Below are 23,937 nucleotides of genomic sequence, written 5' to 3' on the forward strand. Positions count from 1 at the left end.
GCACTCCGTGCCCGTCCTTCCCTGTCCGCAAGAGAAGATGTCCGACTTCTCAAGCAGACAGAGGAACCCTGCATGGTATGTGGGTGAAGGGGAGACTTACCTGTGAGGTGTGGCCCTGTTACCCCAACCTATCCACCACAGACAGACACAAACAGATCCTGATTGACCCCACTGACTATAATGGTGTTGGATGGGTTCCATAACAGAAACCTATCATCCTGCTGATAGGGAATGTACAGGGTGGCCATAATACAACCTCATGTGTTTGGGGCCGTGTGCAGGCTGACCCAATGGACGGAATTGCCTGAAAATTTGTATGTGTGCTAATCAAGGCATGGGGAAACGGACAGCATGAAAACAAAAAAAATCTAAAAATCATCACCAACTGCTTCCGCGTGACAATGACACCCGCATGACATTTGCATTAATGTTTCTGGCCAGAGTGGAAGTGGATACCAATTGACCATGGAATATCCTGTGGAGCGACGAAGCGCATTTTTACCTGAATGGAACGGTCAACACACAGAACTGTCGCATATGAGCTACAGAAAACCCACGTGCGTTCGATGGGGTTCTGCTGCATTCGCCCAAGGTGACCGTTTGGTGTGGGTTCACCTCGTTCATGATCGGTCCGTTCTTTTTCGAAGATTTGGGCCCAACTGGGGTTGCCACCTGTTCCGTCACAGCAGCGAGGTACCGGACAATGCTGGAAACAGTGGTCGTTCCCCAACTCCAACAGCGGCAGTGTCTGCAGATGATCACCTTCATGCAGGATGGAGCCCCTCCTCTCATTGCAAATCCTGTGAAGAACGCTCTTCGTGCACATTTTCCCGATGACAGGATTTTGAGCCGCTCATTCCCTACAGCGTGGCCACCGCGCTCTCTGGATCTCACTCCTTGTGATTTGTGGTTGTGGGGACATTTGAAGGAGCGTGTTTATCGGGGGAATGTCAAAACCCTGCTGGACCTCAAAGACCGCATCACGTTGGAAGTGCACAGCATCTCACCAGAGATGTTACACTCAAGCGTCGAGCACGTTCTGCATAGGATGACCATGCTCACCATGCATGATGGCAGCCACACTGAGCAGTCATGTTAGTCGGTGGTCCAAATGGGACATCCCCAAGTATCGACAGACGGGTTCTGCGCCCCGCACTCACTGTACAGCGCCACATTATCCCCTGGTGGGGAGTTTTTGTATTAATTTTTTTTTTTATGCCGTCCGTTTCCCCATGCCTTGATTAGCACACATACAAATTTTCAGGCAATTCCGTCCATTGGGTCAGCCTGCACACGACTCCAAACACCTGAGGTTATATTATGGCCACCCTGTACCTAGTGAGCCGTACTTGGGACAGTCAGTGATGATATTACATGTAAAGTGCAATGGGATATGTTGGTAAAGTAAATCAATGGCTAGAAGTCCTGAGAGCACAGCCTGCCATCATACGACATTACTGAAACGTGAGGGGCAGGAGTAGCAGCATTTGCAGGGGTCCCCGGGACTAGATTAACCCTTTCAGGCTAGGAGATGCTGCCCCCAGTGTTGTGTAATAGGACCGCAGCTGGAAAGTCTCCAGATCACTAGTGTTTGTGTGCAGGCAATCAGCCGCACACTACTGCCGTCTTGTATAGGATGCGTGCACTCACTGAGCTCACATTACCTTGGGCTTTCTTGGACTGTTAGAATTCTCCATTTCCTAAAGGTTCTTTCTGAGACATGAGAAGAACATCCAGATTCAAATCGTGCGTCTAGTAGAGTTGCTCCTGATTGGTGCGAGGTCACAGGAAGGGGCGGGGACTCCTGGTCAGGGACGTGACTAGAATGGAGTTACTCCTGGTATGTATGATGTCACCGTAAGGGGCGTGGCCTCTCAGAGGAGGGCGGAGTTTCGGCCATCACTGCTTTGTGTTGTATAGAGGAATCCGGAGCCGAGCGCATATAGCTGGAGAACAGAAAGCAGAGAGGATTGTCTTGTGGTAATGGTACATGGGACTGCATGTTGGATGAGGCTGAGGGGAGAGAGTGATGTACTTACGTGGGACTGCACCTTGGATGAGGCTGAGGGGAGAGAGTGATGTAGTTACATGGGACTGCACGTTGGATGAGGCTGAGGGGGAGTGATCTAGTTACATGGGACTGCACGTTGGATGAGGCTGAGGGAGAGAGTGATGTAGTTACTCGAGACTACACAGTTGGATGAGGCTGAGGGGAGAAAGTGATGTAGTTACATGGGACTGCATGTTGGAGGAGGCTGAGGGGAGAGAATGATGTAGTTACATGGGACTGCACATTGGATGAGGCTGACGAGAGAGTGAGTGATGTACTTACATGGTACTGCACATTGGATGAGGTTGAGAGTGATGTAGTTACATGGGACTGCGTGTTGGATGAGGCTGAGGGGAGAGAGTGATGTAGTTACTCGAGACTACACAGTTGGATGAGGCTGAGGAGAGAAAGTGATGTAGTTACATAGGACTGCATGTTGGAGGAGGCTGAGGGAAGGTGTGATGTGGTTACTTGGGACTGCATATTGGATGAGGCTGACGAGAGAGAGTGATGTAGTTACATGGGATTGCACGTTGGAGGAGACTGAGGGGAGAGGGTGATGAAGTTTCATCGGACTGCATGTTGGATGAGGCTGAGGGAAGGTGTGATGTAGTTACATGGGACTGCATGTTGGATGAGGCTGAAAAGAGAGTGATGTTTTATATGGGACTGTATCCTGGAGTGTCTGGGGGATTGGATTGATGTTTAGCACTCTATAGGAGTCGATGGCATGGAGACAGGGTCCTTTGGGTGTTTCTGGTATTTAAGGGGGCACAGGAGATCTTTGGGGGTACTGCTGCATCTAAGGGGGGGAGGCAGTGGCGCACACAGTATTTCATGCCCTGCAGTGTCCCCCCACACACACAGTATTACATGCCCAGCAGCAGGGTCGGACTGGGGTGTCTAGTGCCCACCAGTGGAATTGATTCTAAGGGCCCACCGTCAGGACCCTGCAGATCAGCGGTACCGAGACACAACGGCTAAAGGTAATAACGTGTCGGGAGCCATGCTGCTCACCCACTATACCATGTGCACCACTGCACTACCTAAACCTACTGCTACACACTGTATGGCAAGTGAACAGCTTGGCTCCTAGAAAAGTTACCATTACCTGCAGTGTCCTGAAAAAGCTGAACTGCAGAGGTCCTGGCTTTTGTATCATCACAGATATAATATTGATGGCCTATCCTAAGGACAGACCATCAATATTAGAAAGATGGATAAATCCTTTAACGTGGTTCTCCAGGAATTGGAGCAACTCATGTGCCAGGCGGAAGGTGTAAAATAAAATAAAAAAAAAAATTTTAAAAAAAGTATACTCACCTGTCTCCGTTGTCCGTCGCCAGTGTCCGTTCAGTCTCGTGCCGGCAACTCCTTGCTGGCAGTCCTGCACCTCATATGATCGCTGAGACTAAATAGGTACAAGATTTCCAGAAAAGAAGCACCGCCATGAGACTGAACGGACACAGGCGGGGGACAACGGGGTGCTGGGGACAGGTGAGTATACTTTTTTTTTTTTTGCACCTCTCTGGTGGCCGCTACAGTGATAACCCCCGTTTATAGACGATCTCTTTTAAGGGGTTGTCTCTGCCAAATCTTGTATGGCCACTTCACTGCTCCCCCCCCATATAGTGGTCTCTTCACTGGTCCCCCATAATGTATGGGGAACAGTGATGGGGCCATTATATTGTGTGGGAGCAGTGATGGGGTAACATCCTGTGCAGAAGGGGGATGTTAAACTGTGTGGGACATATTAAAGGGGTTGTGCAGGGTTAATCTTTTTTTTATGGCCTATACTCAGGATAGGCCATAAATACCTGAAACCCCACATTGCCAAAACAAAATGTCTTTGGCTACTACAGAAAAAAAAAATTATTTTACAGAATCAACATAGTGAATTAAATTTACCTCATCCACACATTGCAGGAAGAAAAAGATGAGGAACAGCCGCAAACTCTAAAATGTGTACGTTTAAAAAAAAAAAAACATGGCAGGTTACTTTCAGCTGCGCAATCGGGAGAAAGTGCAGGGAAAATGCATCAAAAGCGCAATGAAAAAAACACTGTGGAAAAAATACTTTGTGATTCACTGCTATTTTTTTTCCACAGGGTTTTTAGCGGAGTCTTGCTGTTGGGCCTCATCCTGATCATGAGCAGAGCTTGCCGTATACGCCGGCACTTCCCATTCACTTCAATGGGACTGCTCGCAGTGACAGAAGCAGCCCATTCATTTCTATGGGGAGTGCTCGTATGCCGGCTCCCATAGAAATGAATGGGAAGTGTACGGCAGCCCTGCTGTAACGCCGGTGTGTACGGCTGTGATACACGCTGGCGTTACTCCGTGTGAATGCAGCCTAAGGCCTAACAATATACTGTGTACTACACTGTAAGGGTGCAGTCACACGGAGGAAAATGGTGAGGAATTTGGTGTGGAATTTCAGCACTGAGTCTGTAGGTATAAATGACATGCTGCGATTTCCAAAACCACAACAGTTTTGGAAATTGCAGTGTGTCTGCTGTGTGTATTTTTCTGCAATGTGTCGATGGGATTGCATACACTATATACCTATACACTCAGGCCGTTTGGGGAGTCCGCATTGGGACCCACCCAAACAGACTACTGAACACATTAGCAACCAGCAGTGTCCCCCCACACACAGTAGTATATGCCCAGCTTTCCCCACCCCCACAGTATTATATGCCCAGCAGTTCACACACACACAGTATTACATGCCTAGCAGTGCCCCCCCCACAGTATTACATGCCCAGCAGTGTCCCCCCCCCACAGTATTACATGTCCAGCAGTGTGTCACCCCACACACACACACACACACACAGTATTATATCTCCAGCAGTGCCTTCCCCACAGTATTATATGCTCCCAACAGCCCCCCTCCACTCCAGTGATATTATTCTACACTGTGGTCTCCTCAGACCCCAGAGTATAATAATCGGAGGCCCAGGGACGGTGAATAAAATAAAAAACCACTAATATTAACCTTGCCTCACCTTTCCTGGAAATCCTGTCTCCAGCTGTCTTCAGTATCTTTCCGACGTCTCTGTTCAGGCCTGTGATTGGTCCTCAGCAGTCACTTGGGGGGACACTGACATCATTACACCGCTGCGCTCCATCTTACTGCTGGGGCCTAATCTCAGGCCTCAGTCACATGATGGAAGACGACGGAGAGGATGCAGAGCCCATGAGAGGTGAGTATATCTATTTATTATTTTAAGTCACCTCCCCTTGGCTAGTGGATACTTAGAAGTAGGAATTCAGCACCCGGCAGCTTCATAAAATCTTGTATTTATTAGAAATTCATATTAAAACATGCACAATCGAATCTACTGGCATAAGTCACTCCGTAGGTAAAGAAAAGCATCCTAGCTGACGCGTTTCGGAACGATGTTCCTTAGTCATAGCCGCTTTTCATTTCCAGTATACACTCACTGGCCACTTTATTAGGTACACCGTGCTAGTAACGGGTTGGACCCCCTTTTGCCTTCAGAACTGCTTCAATTCTTCGTCGCATAGATTCAACAAGGTGCTGGAAGCATTCCTCAGAGATTTTGGTCCATATTGACATGATGGCATCACACAGTTGCCGCAGATTTGTCGGCTGCACATCCATGATGCGAATCTCCCGTTCCACCACATCCCAAAGATGCTCTATTGGATTGAGATCTGGTGACTGTGGAGGCCATTGGAGTACAGTGAACTCATTGTCATGTTCAAGAAACCAGTCTGAGATGATTCCAGCTTTATGACATGGCATTGCATTATCCTGCTGAAAGTAGCCATCAGATGTTGGGTACATTGTGGTCATAAAGGGATGGACATGGTCAGCAACAATACTCAGGTAGGCTTTGGCGTTGCAACGATGCTCAATTGGTACCAAGGGGCCCAAAGAGTGCCAAGAAAATATTCCCCACACCATGACACCACCACCACCAGCCTGAACCGTTGATACAAGGCAGGATGGATCCATGCTTTCATGTTGTTGACGCCAAATTCTGACCCTACCATCCGAATGTTGCAGCAGAAATCGAGACTCATCAGACCAGGCAACGTTTTTCCAATCTTCAATTGTCCAATTTCGATGAGCTTGTGCAAATTGTAGCCTCAGTTTCCTGTTCTTAGCTGAAAGGAGTGGCACCCGGTGTGGTCTTCTGCTGCTGTAGCCCATCTGCCTCAAAGTTCGACGTACTGTGCGTTCAGAGATGCTCTTCTGGCTACCTTGGTTGTAACGGGTGGCTATTTGAGTCACTGTTGCCTTTCTATCAGCTCGAACCAGTCTGGCCATTCTCTTCTGACCTCTGGCATTAACAATTCATTTCCGCCCACAGAACTGCCGCTCACTGGATGTTTTTTCTTTTTCGGACCATTCTCTGTAAACCCTAGAGATGGTTGTGCGTGAAAATCCCAGTAGATCAGCAGTTTCTGAAATACTCAGACCAGCCCTTCTGGCACCAACAACCATGCCACGTTCAAAGGCACTCAAATCACCTTTCTTCCCCATACTGATGCTCGGTTTGAACTGCAGGAGATTGTCTTGACCATGTCTACATGCCTAAATGCACTGAGTTGCCGCCATGTGATTGGCTGATTAGAAATTAAGTGTTAACGAGCAGTTGGACAGGTGTACCTAATAAAGTGGCCGGTGAGTGTATAGTGGTCAGAGAACCAGGCTTTCCCCAACCGCTGTCATAGTGGTACTGGAACCCGTCTATCTCCAGCTGGCCGCAGGCACTGTTACTCACCGGGCCAGGTCACGATCGTTACACCGCTGGCAGTGGGTCTTTGAGGTACTGCTGGCATCTAATGGGGGGCACAGGGTCTTTGGGGTACTGCTGGCATCTAAGAAGGGGCAGGGGCCTTTGGGGTGCTGCTGGCATCTAAGAAGGGGCAGGGGGTCTTTTGGAGTTCTGGCATCTGAAGGAGGGGCAGAGACCTTTGGGGTGCTGCTGGCATATAAAAGAGAAGGACAGGGATCCTTGGTGTGCTTCTAAAGGGGGCAGGGTTCCTTACTGGTGCTGCTGGCATCTAAAGGGGGGGGGGGCAGGGGTGCAGTTGGCATCTGAAGTAGGGCATCAGTCCCTTGGATGCTGTTACCATCTAAGTGGGCAGGGGTCCTTGGGATGCTGCTGGTATCTGATGGAGAGCAGGGGTCCTCGAGGTGCTGCTGGCATAAAGGGGAAGGTCCTTGGGGTCCTATTAGCATCTAAGGTGGATGCTGCTGGCATGGATAAGGGGAAGGTGTCCCTGGTGTGCTTCTGGCAACTAAAAGGGGTGGAGACACAGGTCCCTGGGGTGCCATCAACATCTAATTATGTGGGCATGCATCCTTGGTGTGCTTCGGGCATCTATAGGTGGGGAGGGGTCCTTGGGGTGCTGCTGGCATCTAAAGGGGAAGCAAACATCCCTGGGGTGCTGCTTGCATGTAATGGGGGGGCAGGGTCCCTGGGGGGGGGGGGGGGGTCTGCTGCATGTGTTTGTGTGGGATCCCAGGGGTATTGAATTTGTGTGTTGGGTTCCTGGAGCACTGCTTGTGTGTGAGAGGGAGTTCTGGAGGTGGTCCTAGGGTGCTGCCACTTGTGTCCTTGTTTGGAGGTCCCTGGGATGCTACCTGTGTGTGTGAGGGGGTGCTGGTGGTGGCTCCTTGAATACTTCCACTTGTGGGCATGTGGTGGAGGTTCCGAGGTACTGGGTGCTGCCTTCATGTAAATGGGGGATTCCTGCAGTGCTGCCTGTATGTGGGTGGGGGTTGTTGATGGGCCCTGAGATGCTACCACCTGTGTACATTTGGGGATGCTGCCTGTGTGTTGGAGAGGTCCGGCACCTGGGGTGTTGCCACCTATGTGTTATATACTGAGGGGGATGGGGGGGCTTCAGTCCCTGGGGGGCTGCCATCTGTAACCTGAGTGGGGCATGGGGGTTGCTGTATGCTAGGGGAGGTCCAGGACCTGGGGGTTGCCTCCTGTGTGAGCTGTATGCATAAATATTCTGCACTGCTCACTCTCTAACCCTGCAGTGATCACTAGCACCAAACTGATGGTCATTGCTGTATAAAGAGGTTACTCACAATGCAGGGACTCCTTCAGAGCAGGAAGAGTCCCTGCACTAGAAGTGAGCGAATCTTAAGACATTACTTTTCTGTGTGTCATAACCAAGTGTAAACCCTTGACTGTGACGCCTGCACTTCGGTTTAGTTGTGGTCAGGTTATGACTGCAATTAATTCTTTCTAGTGCATGAGTTAGCAATTCTAACAAATGTCATGGTCACTTTACTCTCCCTGTATAGTAGGTGTAACCCTAAGGAAGATTAGGGCAGCTATACTTTATTTCAGGGGTCAGCAACCTTCGGCACTCCAGCTGCTGTGAAACTACAACTCCCAACATGCTCCATTCACTTCCATGGAAGTTCCAAGAACAGCAGAGCAAGTATGCATGCTGAGAGTTGTAGTTTTACAACAGCTGGTGTGCCGAAGGTTGCCTACCCCTGCTTTATTTGTATAGCAGGCTGTCTGTGTTCTCCCACCCCCCTATATTCATTAATACAACGTGCCCCCCGAAGATCAACAAGTGTGCCTGGTGAGCTGTATTCACCACTGACTCCCCTGAACTCCTGCAGTCAGTGATTCCGTCTAAGTGATTGAATTGCTGATTACCCAAGAAGAGGTTAATCACAAGCTTGACATGACTGGTTAAGGCTACGGCCCCACGTAACACCTGCAGCAAAAAAAACGCATCGGGGTTCTTCCTGTAGCGCTTTGCACAGGTTTTCTCTGTGGACTTTCTGCTTTAATTATACCAATAGGGAAGCTGCCGGCGTGTCCTAGGGTATAACTGGCATGCTCCAATTTCCAAAACCATGACAGTTTTTGAAATTCCAGTGTATTTGCTGCATGTATTTTACCGTAAAATGGAGATGAGATTGGGGGAGGTTTTCTGCCACATTTCTTCCTCGATTTTTAAGTGATGTGGGGAGCTAGCCTCATGGAATTATCTCACTTTCTCAGGATAGGCCATCAATATTAGACCTGCAGGGGAACCCCAACACGTGAAACCCCTGCATATCTCCAGTACAGAGATTGTAATGGCGCATCGCTGCAGTACCTACACTCACCACTACAGTTTGTAGAGCACCAGAGATCTGCTGGGACTCCCGCACATCTAATACTGATGGCCTATCCTGAGGTACTATCCTTTCAGCAGGAGGAGTCCTCACATTCTGGTTCTCCATTAAATAAAAAAGAAGGTCACTGGACTAAATTTGTGGCTAGATTCACATCGCTGCAGAAATCGGAAGAGAGAAAAGTCCTGCACGGAGGATTGTTCTCTCTGCCCCTTTCAGTATGGTCACCTACAGTGCTGCCAAGTCCCATCAAGGTCTCATACATGGGGTGGGATTTGTTCTCCCACATGGAGGTCACCACGGACAGTATCCTTCTGTCACCCACCACCTGTACTGGGTCCAGGGGGCTCCCCAGGACAGAGCTGGCCCTTCTGATCAGCCTGTCAAGTCTATTTCTGTCCCTGGTTGATATACTGTTCCCCCAGCAGGCCCCACCGAAAAAGATGGCTGAAGCAACCACAGAGTTGAAAAAGGCCCTTTTCGGTGCAGCGCCTCCAGGTGATCAGCCCAATCTAGTTTATTATTGAGGAGCACACCCAGATACTTATAGGTCTTGACTATCTCAATGCATGTCCCTTGGATCTCCACCGGGGTCGGAGCACTTCTCCGTTTACTAAAGTCCACCACCATCTCCTTGGTCTTCTGAGCATTAATCCTGAGCTGGTTCCGCTGGCACCATTCAACAAAGTCCCGGTTTAAGTCTCTGTATACCCTATCGTCGCCATCAGTGATAAGGCCTACTATAGCAGAGTCATCGGAGTACTTCTGTAAGTAACAGCTGGATGAGTTGTGCCTAAAGTCAGCAGTTTGAAGAAAAATGTGGCAAGAACTGTACCTTGTGGTGTCCCCGTACTACAGATCACAGTGTCAGACACACAGCACTGGGCTCTCACATTCTGTGGTCGGTTTGTGAGGTAGTCAAGTATCCAGTTGGACAGGTGATGGTCCACACCACCAAGGTTCAGCTTCTCCCTCAGTAGCCCTGGCTGAATGGTGTTGAACACACTGGAGAAATCAAAGAACATTATCCTCACAGTGTTCCCGGGTTTCTCCAGGTGAGAGAGAGCTCTATGAAGAAGGTGGATGATGGCGTCATCTAGCCCAATGCCCGGCCGATAGGCAAACTGGAGGGGTCCAGAGCGGAGCTCACTAGGGGGCGTAGGTGTGTCAGGACCAGCCTCTCTAGGACCTTCATCAGATGGGATGTCAGTGCTTCAGGTCGGTAGTCATTGTAGCCCATCGGGTTGGGTTTATGTCCAGGAATGTGGTTTTCCTATATTCCTATTGATAATCATGTATAATATATATATATATATATATATATATATATATATATATATATATATATATATATAAACAATGTCTCTTGGCCAGTTCTGGATCCTTCCTATAGACACTCCACTCTAGCTGCTCCTGTAGTGAGGTGACTAGATTGGCGTTTCTGGCGGCAGCTCCTCTAAGCAACTCCATTCTAGTCACTTCAGTACTGAACTGTCTACATTTGAGTTGATTCTAGCAGCAACTCCAATCTAGTCACCTCAGTAATGAAATTGTCTAGAATGGAGTTGCTCTTGATAGGTCCTCCCTCCAGCAACTCCATTCTAGCCCGTTCACTACTGAGGTGACTAAATTGGAGTTGCTGGAGGGAGGACCTACCAGGAACAACTCCATTCTAGTCGCAACCCCTGGTCAGCAACTTGGTGCTCTATAGAGAAAGCTTGACAGAAACATTTGCATGTGAACAACAGAAAGTAATTATTACTGTGGGACTGCACGATGGGAGAGGAGTGATAGGATAAGACTGCATACAGGGGGATGCTGTAGGGACGAAGTATGTTCACATAAGACTATATTGAACTGAGCAGACAGTGATGTTTTGGAACTGTATCCTGGACGGGATAGGAATAAATGGGATAGGAGTTTCTTGGATGCTGGCAGCTAAATGGGGCCAGGGGTCCTTGGGGTGCCTCTGGCATCTTAAGGGGGAAGGGGGGGTTGCTGGGTCTTGTGGGATCCTTGGGTATTGACTTAGTATGGGGGTGGGGTCCCTGGGATGCTGCTTGTATGCGAGAGGGGTTTCTGGTGGTGGTCTCAGGGGTGCTGCCACCTGTGTGGGGGAGGGGGTGCTGCTGTGTAGTGTGGAAGGTTTTTGGGGTGTAGCCTGTGTGCTGTGGAAAGGCCCTGGGGATCCAACATCTACAAATCTCCTGTACAGAAACTTTAAAAGGTTTGTCCAGGCAAAACTGGATATTAAATTTAATCTTTAAATAGGCTGAGGGCAGTGAAAAAAAAAATGTTTTTACTCACCTGTCCCGATGCTCCAGTGTCTCCCGGACAAGTCTTTTTAGTTTAGTTCTTTTTAGGCAAATTGCACTGCAGCTGTTGCCAAAATACAACTTCCATAATGCATGTATGGGTTGAGACACTGGGAACTGTATTTTGGCAACAGCTGCAGAGCCACACAGGACGTGCAAAACTGCTGTTCTCATATAAGTGCTGTACAATCTGTGGCCCTCCAACAGATCTCTTCAGGATAGTCCGTTCAGTAGAATGGAGTTGTAGAGAGGACCTACCTATACAAACTACAGATTACACCAAGACCATGGACCTGCCTGCAGTAACTCCATTCTAGTCATTTCAGTAGTGATATATCTATAATGGCGTTGTTGTATTGAGGACCTGCCTAATTTTTCTGGGGCAGCTCCTGTAAGCAACTTCAGTCTAGTCCCCTTAGTAATGAAAACAGTCTACATTAGAGTCGGTTCTATAAGGTCCTTCCCCCAACAGCTGCATTCTAGACCGTTCACTACTGAGATAACCAGACTGGAGTTGTTGGAGACAGAACCTACCAAGAGCAAATCCTTTAGTGGCAATCTTAGTCACTTAGTATCGCGCTCTCATAGGCTGAAGCATCGGAGCATGCGTGACTGACGTCACCAACCCCTTGACGGCGGCCATGTTCTTGGAGACCACTGTCAATGAAAATTATTCCAAGGTGCACAAAACAAACGCAAACACTGTTATTTTCACATTCATTCATTCACAGAAGTAATCTGTAAGCGCTTTCTTACTTTACTTTATATATTTCAGCTTTCTAGTACTAACTCTAGCAATGCTTTTTCTCGACTTCATAAAGCTCTTTTCAGTGTCCTAAAATATCTTCCCCACCCCCTGATTACTCGGAGTTTGATTAATCCGCCTGTACGGTAATGACCGGGACTTCCATCTCGTTGCCTTCTCGTTTAGCAGTGGGTTTAGCACGGTAAAAAAGCTGGGGAGATAGAGTGTTATTATGTGTTGATGAAACGCATTGCCTATTGTGTATTCTAACGTTCAGCCGTCTCTCTCTTCCAGGAGTAAATATGGCCGCTGCAGTCAGTACAGGTTGCAGATGACCGATGCATGGGCTTGACAGATCAGGAGCACCTTCACAGACAGCATGGCCGGCAGCAGACTGGAGAAGCTGGGGACTGTGTTCACCAGGTAATCTAGAGGGATTGTACTTTCTATGATGTATTACAGTATAGTGCTTAGGACTTATTAGTATGACCTAGTGCCCTCATCTTCATCTCATTCACAGTTCTGTAAGTGTATACATCACATTGGGTGTGCTCACCTGCACACTCTATGTGATATACTTTCTGTAGAGATTAGAGGGGGTTACTGGCATCACTGCCACTATGGTTAGAGCATTTATACGTTGTTTTTGCTCACTGACTGCTCCATTATCATCCTTTAACACAGGGATAGGCAACATTTTATGTTCAGTGTGCCAATTTAAGTTAAACAATCAAAGATGAGGTCCTCAGAGTTGCGGTCAATAATTGTAAGGCTGACGGCCCGTATACTAATGTTACATACCACCAGATGCATCAAGTCACATGCATTTCCTGGGACGCATCTATACCTTCCCATTAGAAGCAATGAAAGTACATGTGCAGCCCCAATTAGTGGTAAATGTATGTGTCCAGGAGTACTGGGCAGCTCCCTTTTGTGCAAAAAACTGCTAAACCGTTTTTTTTTTGTTTTTTTTTTAACTGGACACAAAGTCGGACATGCAGGTCTTTGTCTCCGGTTAAAAAAAATAAATTAGTTTCGTCGTGGAGACCGGAACACGCTCATGGGTGGACACTGACTGCCGGGTTTCCGTCTCCTGTTCAGTTTCTCAGGTAGGAGACCGAAACCCACAAAGCGGAGATCGGGTGCAGGTGTGAACCCGCCCTTAGCCTGTGTGTTAACACAGACACAATGTTAGAAGACCCAGTAGTGTAAAAGTTAGTGATATCTTTCACTGCTAAAAGGAGTTCTGACCGCACAACCTCTCAAAGTAAATTTAATCTTAGATATTGATGAGTTTATAAAGTGGAGAGCCCCTTACCTACAGAATTTTTGTGCAGACATCTATATATGTGTGTCAAGTCAGATGTTTTTTTAACTTTGCTCTATTCCTGATAGAACCCGAGATCTCATGCGTGCTGGAGTAATAAAGCAAAATGAGAAACCCATCTGGTATGACGTATACGCCACCTTTCCACCAAAAAGAGAGCCAACGTATGAGAAACCACTAAACCGCAGAAACAAGATGCCAGACAACGTGCCTGCAATTCTATACAGCGAAGATGTCATACGCGCGTGAGTTATTTGCTAGGTTTGCCGATATAGTCAATAATAATTTTACAATGCTTTATATAAAATTCCTCTTGGTTGTAATTTCTGCACTTGGGACAAATCAGGATTATTTGCAGTTTTCATATATCTGGTTCTTTGCAGCTATTTATATCCAACGGGCACTTCATAGTAATTTAGTAAAAAAAAAGAAAATTGTAGAAAAATTAAGATCACCTTTTTCCCCCAATTTCCATTTTGCATATACAGTAGATATAATGTAAATTAAAAAAAAGTGCAACTTTGTCGATATCCCAAATTACGTTTTTTAATATTGTCATTCAGAACTGCATTCATATTCTGTGGGCTTTAGGATTGAAATCTGTCTGTAGCCCTTATTGGCTAAATTTCTGTACATGGTGGGTAATTTACATGCTGGAATGATTTCTGTTATATCAGGTATTGTACAGTAATCTTGTTGAGGGCGCTCATTATAGGGGTTGTGAGGCTAGAATTTTATAAATTTGTTTAGTGTATCGAAGACATTCCCAGCGCCTAATGATTAGCTTTGCAACAGAGATGTCAAAAAGTCTTATTTCTCTTCCTCCCCATGGTTTGATCCTTTAGACGCTCTATTCTTTGGACTTCCAGCTGGAGTAGAGTGGGGTTATTGAAGGCTTAGAGAGCTGGAACTGTAAAGCTAATAAGCAGGGCAGCCGTCTTCTGTGCAGTAAGCATACTGCAGTTACTACACTGTAAAAAAAAATCCCCCCCCCCCCCCTTAAATATCCTCTTTAAGATTGGAGGGCTGTGTAACACAGCCAAGTGCTGTGAGTAATGCTGTATTGCAACACTGGGTGTTGACTATACGCTCAGTGGGTAGGGGTTAATTGAGTCGAATGCTTTAAAGAGGACCTTTCACCACTTTTGGGCACATGCAGTGTTATATACTGCTGGAAAGCTGACAGTGCGCTGAATTCAGCGCACTGTCGGCTTTCCCGATCTGTGCCCGGTGTAAAGAGCTTACGGTGCCGGTACCGTAGTGCTCTATGGTCAGAAGGGCGTTTCTGACAGTTAGCCAGGAACGTCCTTCTGCCTTGCGGCGCCTATCGCGCTGTGCTGTGGAGCGGGGAGGAACTCCCCCCTCCCGCTCCTGATAATGCTCGTCTATGGACGAGCTGTGTGAGCAGAGGGAGGGGGCGTTCCTCCCGGCTCCACAGCACAGCGCGATAGGCGCCGCAAGGCAGAAGGACGTTCCTGGCTAATGGTCAGAAATGCCCTTCTGACCATGGAGCACTACGGTACCGGCACCGTAAGCTCTTTACACCGGGCACAGATCGGGAAAGCCGACAGTGCGCTGAATTCAGCGCACTGTCAGCTTTCCAGCAGTATATAACACTGCATGTGCCCAAAAGTGGTGAAAGGTCCTCTTTAAAATGGTCACTAACCTTTCAACAAATTGCATAAATGGATTCTGATTATTAGAAAGCTTAAAATATATAAGAATCAGAGAGAAATGCCTCTGTCAGCTCTTATCAACCTGTATCCCTGCTCCCTCTGGAAGTTTTTAATTTTTTTTATGTAGATTGTGAGCCCCACATAGGGCTCACAATGTACATTTTTCCCTATCAGTATGTCTTTGGAATATGGGATGGAAATCCATGCAAACACGGGGAGAACATACAAACTCCTTGCAGATGGTTTTTTGCCCTTGGCAGGATTTGAACACCAGGATTCCAGCGCTGTAAGGGTGCAGTGCTAACCACTGAGCCACCGTGTGGCCCCTTCTCCCACTGAAAGTTTCACTCTGAATATCCCTGCTAAATCTGTCTTGAGATGGATTGCAGGTCACATGGCTCAAATTATATATGTTTATAGAAGGGTGAAGGAGTGAGCACAGGTTTAGCATGATGCTGCAGTTAAATAGGAGTTTGGTTTCAATCACAACCAAAGTGCTTTATTTATGTACTTGTCACCACTTCTCATGTTCTTGAGCTGGTTTCTGAGTGAGAGACAAACCATAGAGCAGATTTTCCTATACTTACTGTGTGCTGTATATGGCAGCTAGTCTTCACCTGCAACTCAGACAGAACTACAAATATACCCTGCAAACGTGAAAACTGCTAAAAACTGCAGTATGTAAATTATATAATGGCCATATATAGAGGTGCTCCACATCCTCTCTTGCAACAGACTTCTTCAGCAATAGTTTCTTATCCCAAAAGCTAGTGCAGGCAAAGTGTGTGATGTCTTTTCTTATGTCCCCACATCTCTGGAAATATGTCATCTATTTATTTATTTATTATTTTTTCTTTTCTATCATAGTATGGTATAACTGCTTTGATAGATAGATTTATGTGTATATATATATATATATATATATATATATATATATATATATATATATATATATATATATATATATAGTGTGTATATATGTGTGTGTATATATTTTATATTTAATTTTTTTTCCCCTCAGCAAGTTTTATGAGACATATGGTAATACGGGATTATTTCACTTGTACCGAAAAAACTTCAGATCTATTTGTCAAAGGTAAGACTTATGAATAATAATTTTAATATATTAATAGATCTGTGATATCATGTCTTACTTGTATAATGGAGCTAGTATGGAATTCCACTCTGATAAAAAAAAACAAAATGTTCATTTAAGCAGAACTTGCATATAATTTATACGCCAAAGCCAGAAGTCAGTCCATGGGGAAGCTGTGAAAAATTGATATGTGCTTCTCATATAAAGGAACATACAAAATGTATAAACATAGGGCATATAATAGGGTAGACTAATGATAAACTACCGTATATACTTGAGTATAAGCCGACCCGAATATAAGCAGAGACCCCTAATTTTACCACAAAAAACTGGGAAAACTTATTGAATATGAGCCGAGGGAGGGAAATCCACCATTGCAGATAAGTCTGATCATGTGCATTGCAGCTTAGTAACTCCATGGGGATCATAGTAATAGCAGTTAACCCCATCATGTCCCTCACATTAACCCCCTGTGTGCCTCACATAAGAGTTACTGATATGTGGGACATATGGAGGTAATAATTAGGTATCTTCATAAGTAAGGTCCTTCATTAGTACCCCCATGTGTCACTTTACTGTAGCTTCTTCTCCTCCATACAACAGACCTCTTCCATAAGACACAGTGAATCCTGGCCACTCATCTGCAGGGTAGATGCTAAATCCTAGTGTGCTAAAGGACCTCTGATGACGTCATGACCATGCGATCGGACTCTGGTGTGGGCGGAGCTACTAGGATTTAGACTCAACCTTATCTGCAGATGTTACATACCAGTAACATCTGGACCTTTGATGACATCACAGTCACGTGACCTCATGACAAGCCAATCACAGAGCAGTAGCACTACAGGACTTCCCCCTTCCAGTTTTCTGTGCTCCATGGACCCTGACTCGTGTATAAGCCGAGGAGAGCTTTTTTAGCATGAAAAATGTGCTGAAAAAGTCGACTTATACTCGAGTATATATGGTACTTGGTCTTTTGCCAACAAAAAGGCAAGACTACCACAATGAATATTAACCCCTTCCCGCCGATGGCATTTTTTGATTTTCGTTTTTCGTTTTTGACTCCCCTTCTTCTAAACCCCATAACTTTTTTATTTCTCTGCTCCCAGAGCCATATGAGGTCTTAATTTTTGCGGGACAAATTTTTCTTCATGATGCCACCATTAATTATTCTATATAATGTACTGGGAAGCAGGAAAAAAAATTCAGAATGGGGTGGATTTGAAGAAAAAATGCATTTCTGCGACTTTCTTACGGGCTTTGGTTTTACGGCGTTCACTGTGCAGCCAAAATGACATGTCCCCTATATTCTGTGTTTCGGTACGGTTCCAGGGATACCAAATTTATATGGTTTTATTTACATTTTGACCCCTTAAAAAAATCCAAAACTGTTAATTTTTTTTTTTTTTTCTAAAAGTCGCCCTATTCCGACGGCCCTAACTTTTTTATACGTAAGTGTACGGGGATGCATAGGGCGTCTTTTTTTTGCGGGGCCGGATGTACTTTTTAGTTCTACCATTTTAGGGAAATGTTATTGCTTTGATCACTTTTTATTCAAATTTTTATCAGAATCAAAACTGTGAAAAAATGGCGATTTGGCACTTTTGACTATTTTTCCTGCTACGGCGTTTACCGAACAGGAAAAATATTTTTATAGATTTGTAGAGCGGGCGATTTCGGACGCGGGGATACCTAACATGTATATGTGTCACAGTTTTTAACTACTTTTATATGTGTTCTAGGGAAAGGGGGGTGATCTGAACTTTTAATACTTTTTATATTTTTTTTATATTTTTTTTTATTTTTTTTTTGCATTTATTAGACCCCCTAGGGGTGTTGAACCCCAGGGGGTCTGATCACTAATGCAATGCATTACAATGCTAATGCATTGCAAAAAATCATTCTTTCTTTTGCAGGCTGCATACACCAGCCTGCAAAAGAGAGAATTTGCAGACCGGCTGGGAGCCTTTAACAAGGCTCCCGGCTGTCATGGCAACGTGACGTCGGCCCTGGAGCATGCTCCAGGAGCCGGCGATCCCAGGAAAAATGGCGGCGCCCATGCGCCGCCGGGAAAATGGCGCCTCCAGCGCCTTTGACCGCGGTGCCGGGGGGGTTAATGCCCTCCGATCAGTCCGGGGAGTAAAGCAGTAGACACCCGGCGGCTATGGGGGCCGCCCGGCTCCCGGGCGGTCGCCATAGTTACAGACCCGACATGTGCCATACTGTTACGGCGCATGTCGGGAAGGGGTTAAAAATCTGTCCAAACTTTATTAACAAAAATGTAAAAATACAAATATCCAATAGAAAAAAGAAAAGAAGGAAAAAACACATACAAATGGACCAGCATTCAGGTAAGTATGGTATATAATGACACAATTCACAGCAATAGGGGCAATATAAATGCAATGACTGGTATTTTAAATGTGGAAAGCCACTACCATAATGTTGCCATGAACATGGCTAAACCATAGTCTGTAATCTTTTCCTTTGTAATGAAGATGCAAATTGATACCCTATAATGACACAATAACAAGAATTTGAAATACCATAACCTTACCATGTAATGCATGGGAAGGGGCTCTTCATGTCAGTAGGGTAGTGTCAGACAGGGGGCGTGATTTAGAGCTCCAATCAGAGGCAACCAGTGTCAGAGCTCAGACAGTACAGAGCCTACATAGCATATAAGGCACAAAAACAAAAAGTGTTGATTGCTTGAGAATGGTAGGGGCTACAGAAAAAAAATAAAGCAAAGTGGTAGTGAATGGTTCTCTTTAAAAACAGACTTGGAAACAGATTTTGCAAGTTTGTAATCTTCCGGTATTGTATTCTGGTTTGTCTTTTTTGCCTATTACAGATTTGTGGAAACATACACAGAACTTCAGAAAGCAGGAGAAGTAAGTGAAGATAAGCTGTTTGAGGAGACATCGAAAGCATTGCTTGCAGAAGGCATTATTTTAAGGAGAGCAGGGGTGAGTGCTTTTGACCTATTTTATGTTGACAACGTTAAAGAAATTATCCTACAGATCAGTTTATTATTCCGATGTAAGAACGTGCAGTAAATACATATGTCATATGGAGTGGTCTCAGGAGATGAGTCTACTCCATACGTTGCAAGTGTTGTCCGTGTTACCTGACACCTGGCTGCAATATCTCAATGTTCATAATTCTGATCATGTAAATTTAGCTCCCCAGACTGCGGCATCTAAGGGGTTAGAAAGAGAGTGGGGCCTTCCATGTTCCCCGATCATCCTGTTGATAGTAGTCAAGAGGCCTGTTGTTTTGGCGTCCTTCTATATCTTAGCTAAAGGAAAATAATAATAGCATAGGATGATGACAAAGGCATATTACCCAGCAAATATTGTACAAACAGTCAAGCAATCACATGCTGAAGTCCCCTTGTGGGACAAAAAAAAGAAAACGTAAAAAAAATATATATATTTGATTTAAAAAGTCTTATGCAATGCAGTCCTTATACATTTGCTGCACAGTGTGTATGGTGATGCATTTCCTACCAGTACACTATATAGCAGCTTTCAGTGCAACATGGATTATGCAGTCAGCTGATCTCTGGCTGCTGGAAGTCAAATTCCCATCAATCTGCTGTCAATGTCGTATCTTAAGAATTGCAGTGAAAAAATCCAGTCCAGCACAAGTATCGATGACTGTTAGGGTCAGTGCACACAGAGTTTTTTGGCACTGATTTTGACGCTGAATCCGCCTCAAAATCTTATTGGGAGGCTTTTTTTAGAGACTGATTTTGAGGCGGATTCCATGTCAAAATCAACGCCAAAAAAACTCTGTGTGCACTGACCCTTAAAACTACATCTTTTATTAATTACTTTTACAAATCTGACATCAGTCGAAGTACATTACATCTAAGCATTCAAGGCATTGTGGCCTCTTATTCATGGCAATAAATCTACTAATATTTAAAAAGAAAAACTATTTAAAAACATAGTCCAGTAATAGTAATTATAAAGCTAAATGTCACATGCTAAGACATCACAGTAAAATAGGAAACTGTCCATTTAGGTCTAGTCTTTATTTACTTTCTGTGCACAAGTGAACGCATCAGCTTTGTTTGAACAGAGCGTCACCGCTCAGCCACTGTATTGCTTGCAGATTCCCTGTTGAAGTCCCAACTGAATAAATTGGTAAGTATATAGCGTTTGTTATTTTAAAGGGGCTCTATCAGCAAAATCATGCTGATAGAGCCCCACATATGCGTGAATAGCCTTTAACCCCTTCCCGCCGATGGCATTTTTTGATTTTCGTTTTTCGTTTTTGACTCCCCTCCTTCTAAACCCCATAACTTTTTTATTTCTCCGCTCCCAGAGTCATATGAGGTCTTAATTTTTGCGGGACAATTTTTTCTTCATGATGCCACCATTAATTATTCTATATAATGTACTGGGAAGCAGGAAAAAAATTCAGAATGGGGTGGATTTGAAGAAAAAATGCATTTCTGCGACTTTCTTACGGGCTTTGGTTTTACGGCGTTCACTGTGCAGCCAAAATGACATGTCCCCTGTATTCTGTGTTTCGGTACGGTTCCAGGGATACCAAATTTATATGGTTTTATTTACATTTTGACCCCTAAAAAAAATTCCAAAACGGTGTTAAAAAATTTTTTTTCTAAAAGTTGCCATATTCCGACGGCCGTAACTTTTTTATACATAGGTGTACGGGGATGCATAGGGCGTCTTTTTTTGCGGGGCCGGGTGTACTTTTTAGTTCTACCATTTTCGGGAAATGTTATTGCTTTGATCACTTTTTATTCAAATTTTTATCAGAATTAAAACAGTGAAAAAACGGCGGTTTGGCACTTTTGACTATTTTTCCTGCTACGGCGTTTACCGAACAGGAAAAATATTTTTATAGATTTGTAGAGCGGGCGATTTCGGACGCGGGGATACCTAACATGTATGTGTTTCACAGTTTTTAACTACTTTTATATTTGTTCTAGGGAAAGGGGGGTGATTTGAACTTTTAATACTTTTTATATTTTTTTATATTTTTTTTTTTACTTTTTTTTTTTTTTTTTTTTGCATTTATTAGACCCCCTAGGGGTGTTGAACCCCAGGGGGTCTGATCACTAATGCAATGCATTACAATGCTAATGCATTGCAAAAAATCATCATCTCTTTTGCAGGCTGCATACACCAGCCTGCAAAAGAGAGAATTTGCAGACCGGCTGGGAGCCTTTAACAAGGCTCCCGGCTGTCATGGCAACATGACGTCGGCCCTGGAGCATGCTCCAGGAGCCGGCGATCCCTGCCAAAATGGCGGCGCCCATGCGCTGCCGGGAAAATGGCGCCTCCGGCGCCTTTGACAGCAGCGCCGGAGGGGTTAATGCCTCCGATCGGTCCGGGGACCGATCGGAGGCATTAAAGCCGGTTGTCTACTGCTTAAAGCAGTAGACACCCGGCGGCTATGACGACCGCCCGGCTCCCGGGCGGTCGCCATAGTTACAGACCCGACACGCGCCGTACTATCACGGCGCATGTCGGGAAGGGGTTAAAAAGGCTATTCAGGCACCCTAAAAGTTATATTAAACTACCCCCCAGTTTTAAAATAAAACCCTAAAACAGAATGTGATAAACTCACCCATCGTGCACGGTATGCGGGCATTCAGGGTGCGCCGTTTTCTTCATCCACGCCTCCTCTTCCTGCGATGTCCTCGGGTCCAGTCTTCCTCCGGCGCTCGTGAACTGACATTGCTATAAAAAAAAAAAAATGGCCTGGGCGCATGCGCAGTAGCCGTAGTAGAAGCAGCATGCTTCATGATAGAGCCCCTTTAAGCCTCTGCAAGGGTTAAAAATAGGAACCGGTTTTAGGCTAAGGCAACACAATGCGAAAATGGGCATTTTGCTGATTTTTTATTTTTTATTTTTCTTTAAAGCCAAATCCAAAAGTGACTACAAAAAGAATGGGAAATGTATAGTAAGTACTTATACTTCTACCTTCTGCTCAATCCACTTCGGGCTTTAGCTCAAAGAACCACAACAAAATCTACAACAACAACAAAAAAGCTGCGTTTCTACAATATGGAGCCTAAGCGTTATGGTTATATAAGGTTTCTTTACTTGGGGGCTGGACACTAGACTGTTGAACCCCCCCCACAGATTGCCTACTGTTGACTGATTCTGTGTGTAGGTCATCACTATGAAAAAGGGATCCAAGATCCAAAGATTATCCAAACAAGTTAACCCTGTAGATCAGTAGTTTCATCAGCTGCAGAGTTTTAACAATTTTTATTATCTGTTGTTATTCTTTTTCTAGGTGTCAGTCCGGCAATCTTCAGTGCCAGAAAGCCAACCAGAAGCAACAGTAAAATCTGCAGCTGAAGAAATCGCCTAAGAGTGATGGACAATCTCCTACCATGTGACTGCTTGTACAGTATGGACATTTTGTGTGATGGCAGCACAGCCTACGGACATTATAAAAAAAAAAAAAAAAAAAAGCGTATTAAACATTGTTTCAGTTTTCTAAACTTGCTTTCTGGCTCATTATGGCTTAATTTAGATCAATTCATCAGTACATATCAGAGAAAATGTCCAAGTCTGTTTCCAGTACTACATAATGTATTCCTGTAGCTGAAGAGACCAAAGCAGCTACCAGCAGATGGTAGCTGCGGCACATAATTCGCAACGGCAAATACCCATTGCGGGTTTGCTGCAACCTCTTTTTTTTTAATGTGGGTTTTCTTGCAGATTTCACCCTCCTACATTGCTAAAGGTGAAATCTGCAACATAAATGTTAATTGTGTGATGCAGGTGAACTTCCGTAGAGGCTCTGCATGTGTGTCCTTGTTTTTTTTTTACCCAGAGTGTTTGGATGAGATTTTGAAAATCAATTTTGTGGGGGAAAATCCACCGCGTATCCATCACATGTGGACTTATCCTTAAAAGGGCTATCCAGCTATTAGAATCACTGGGGATTTTAAACAGGCACTCCGGTGTTTAGTTCGTTCATTCAGTCGATATTTTAGTAATGCCTTATTTAGTTACTCCTTTCTATCTAATAAATCAGGGTGGTCTCCTCCCCCACTTGACTGAATAACATGACTGTCTGTTCTTTCACGGGGGAGGGGTCACCATCTTGGACAACAGACCTTTCTGTATGATTCAAACAACATGGACTGTACCACAGAGGCTGTCAACGGGGGGACATAATCTGCTAGCTACCGCTGATACAAGGTAGCTTGTGCTTCTCTGCATTTTCTCTTCTCCTTTTATCCTACTTAATATATAGGAAAATATTCTTGATTCTGCAGCTAAAATTAACATGCTGTATTATAATTTTTATTTTTTTTTTAATAATACACATTTTTGAAAACCGCTTTTTCACAGGTTTTTTTTTTCCCTTCCCTACGTTGTGTGGTATAGATTAAACAAAATCTCATTCACTTTGTTGGTACTGTAAAATGCAGTGGGTTTTTTTTAGTGCATTTTAGGGCATTCTTTTATATTAATAGGAAAATGGAAATAAGACTGCAGACCTGTCTGGCAGCAACTTACCGTATTTCCCGAGGAACAACGGATCAGGCACATTGAAAACCAATATCTGCTGTGAGGAGAAGAGATTACCAAATGC

The 23,937-nt window shown here is 45.0% G+C and overlaps 1 protein-coding gene across 2 annotated transcripts; it reads left to right on the forward strand.

Annotated features, from left to right (window-relative positions):
• Window positions 1–1,891: 1,891 nt before the first annotated feature.
• MRPS23 (mitochondrial ribosomal protein S23) lies at window positions 1,892–22,808 on the forward strand. 2 transcript variants are annotated; one of them, XM_075264985.1, is made up of 6 exons: window positions 1,892–1,980; window positions 12,537–12,665; window positions 13,638–13,814; window positions 16,267–16,341; window positions 19,196–19,310; window positions 22,624–22,808. In XM_075264985.1, exons 2-6 carry the CDS (start codon window positions 12,622–12,624, stop codon window positions 22,699–22,701), a joined length of 489 nt encoding a protein of 162 aa, XP_075121086.1. In that variant the 5' UTR covers window positions 1,892–1,980; window positions 12,537–12,621; the 3' UTR covers window positions 22,702–22,808. The 2 variants fall into 2 exon arrangements, with proteins under 2 accessions (XP_075121086.1, XP_075121087.1); XM_075264986.1 differs by lacking the exon at window positions 1,892–1,980 and adding an exon at window positions 12,420–12,444.
• The last annotated feature ends 1,129 nt before the right edge of the window (window positions 22,809–23,937 follow it).

The sequence above is a fragment of the Leptodactylus fuscus genome, chromosome 2 (genome assembly GCF_031893055.1).
Source record: "Leptodactylus fuscus isolate aLepFus1 chromosome 2, aLepFus1.hap2, whole genome shotgun sequence".
Taxonomy (NCBI): domain Eukaryota; kingdom Metazoa; phylum Chordata; class Amphibia; order Anura; family Leptodactylidae; genus Leptodactylus; species Leptodactylus fuscus.

What these genes read in the sequence shown, in the direction of transcription:
- MRPS23 (XM_075264985.1), top strand. Translation starts at nt 12,622, where the DNA reads ATGGCCGGCAGCAGACTGGAGAAGCTGGGGACTGTGTTCACCAG. An exon ending in AGCGAAGATGTCATACGCGC is followed by an intron (nt 13,815 to 16,266) that starts GTGAGTTATTTG and finishes TTTTCCCCTCAG; the next exon opens with CAAGTTTTATGAGACATATG. An exon ending in TTCAGATCTATTTGTCAAAG is followed by an intron (nt 16,342 to 19,195) that starts GTAAGACTTATG and finishes TGCCTATTACAG; the next exon opens with ATTTGTGGAAACATACACAG.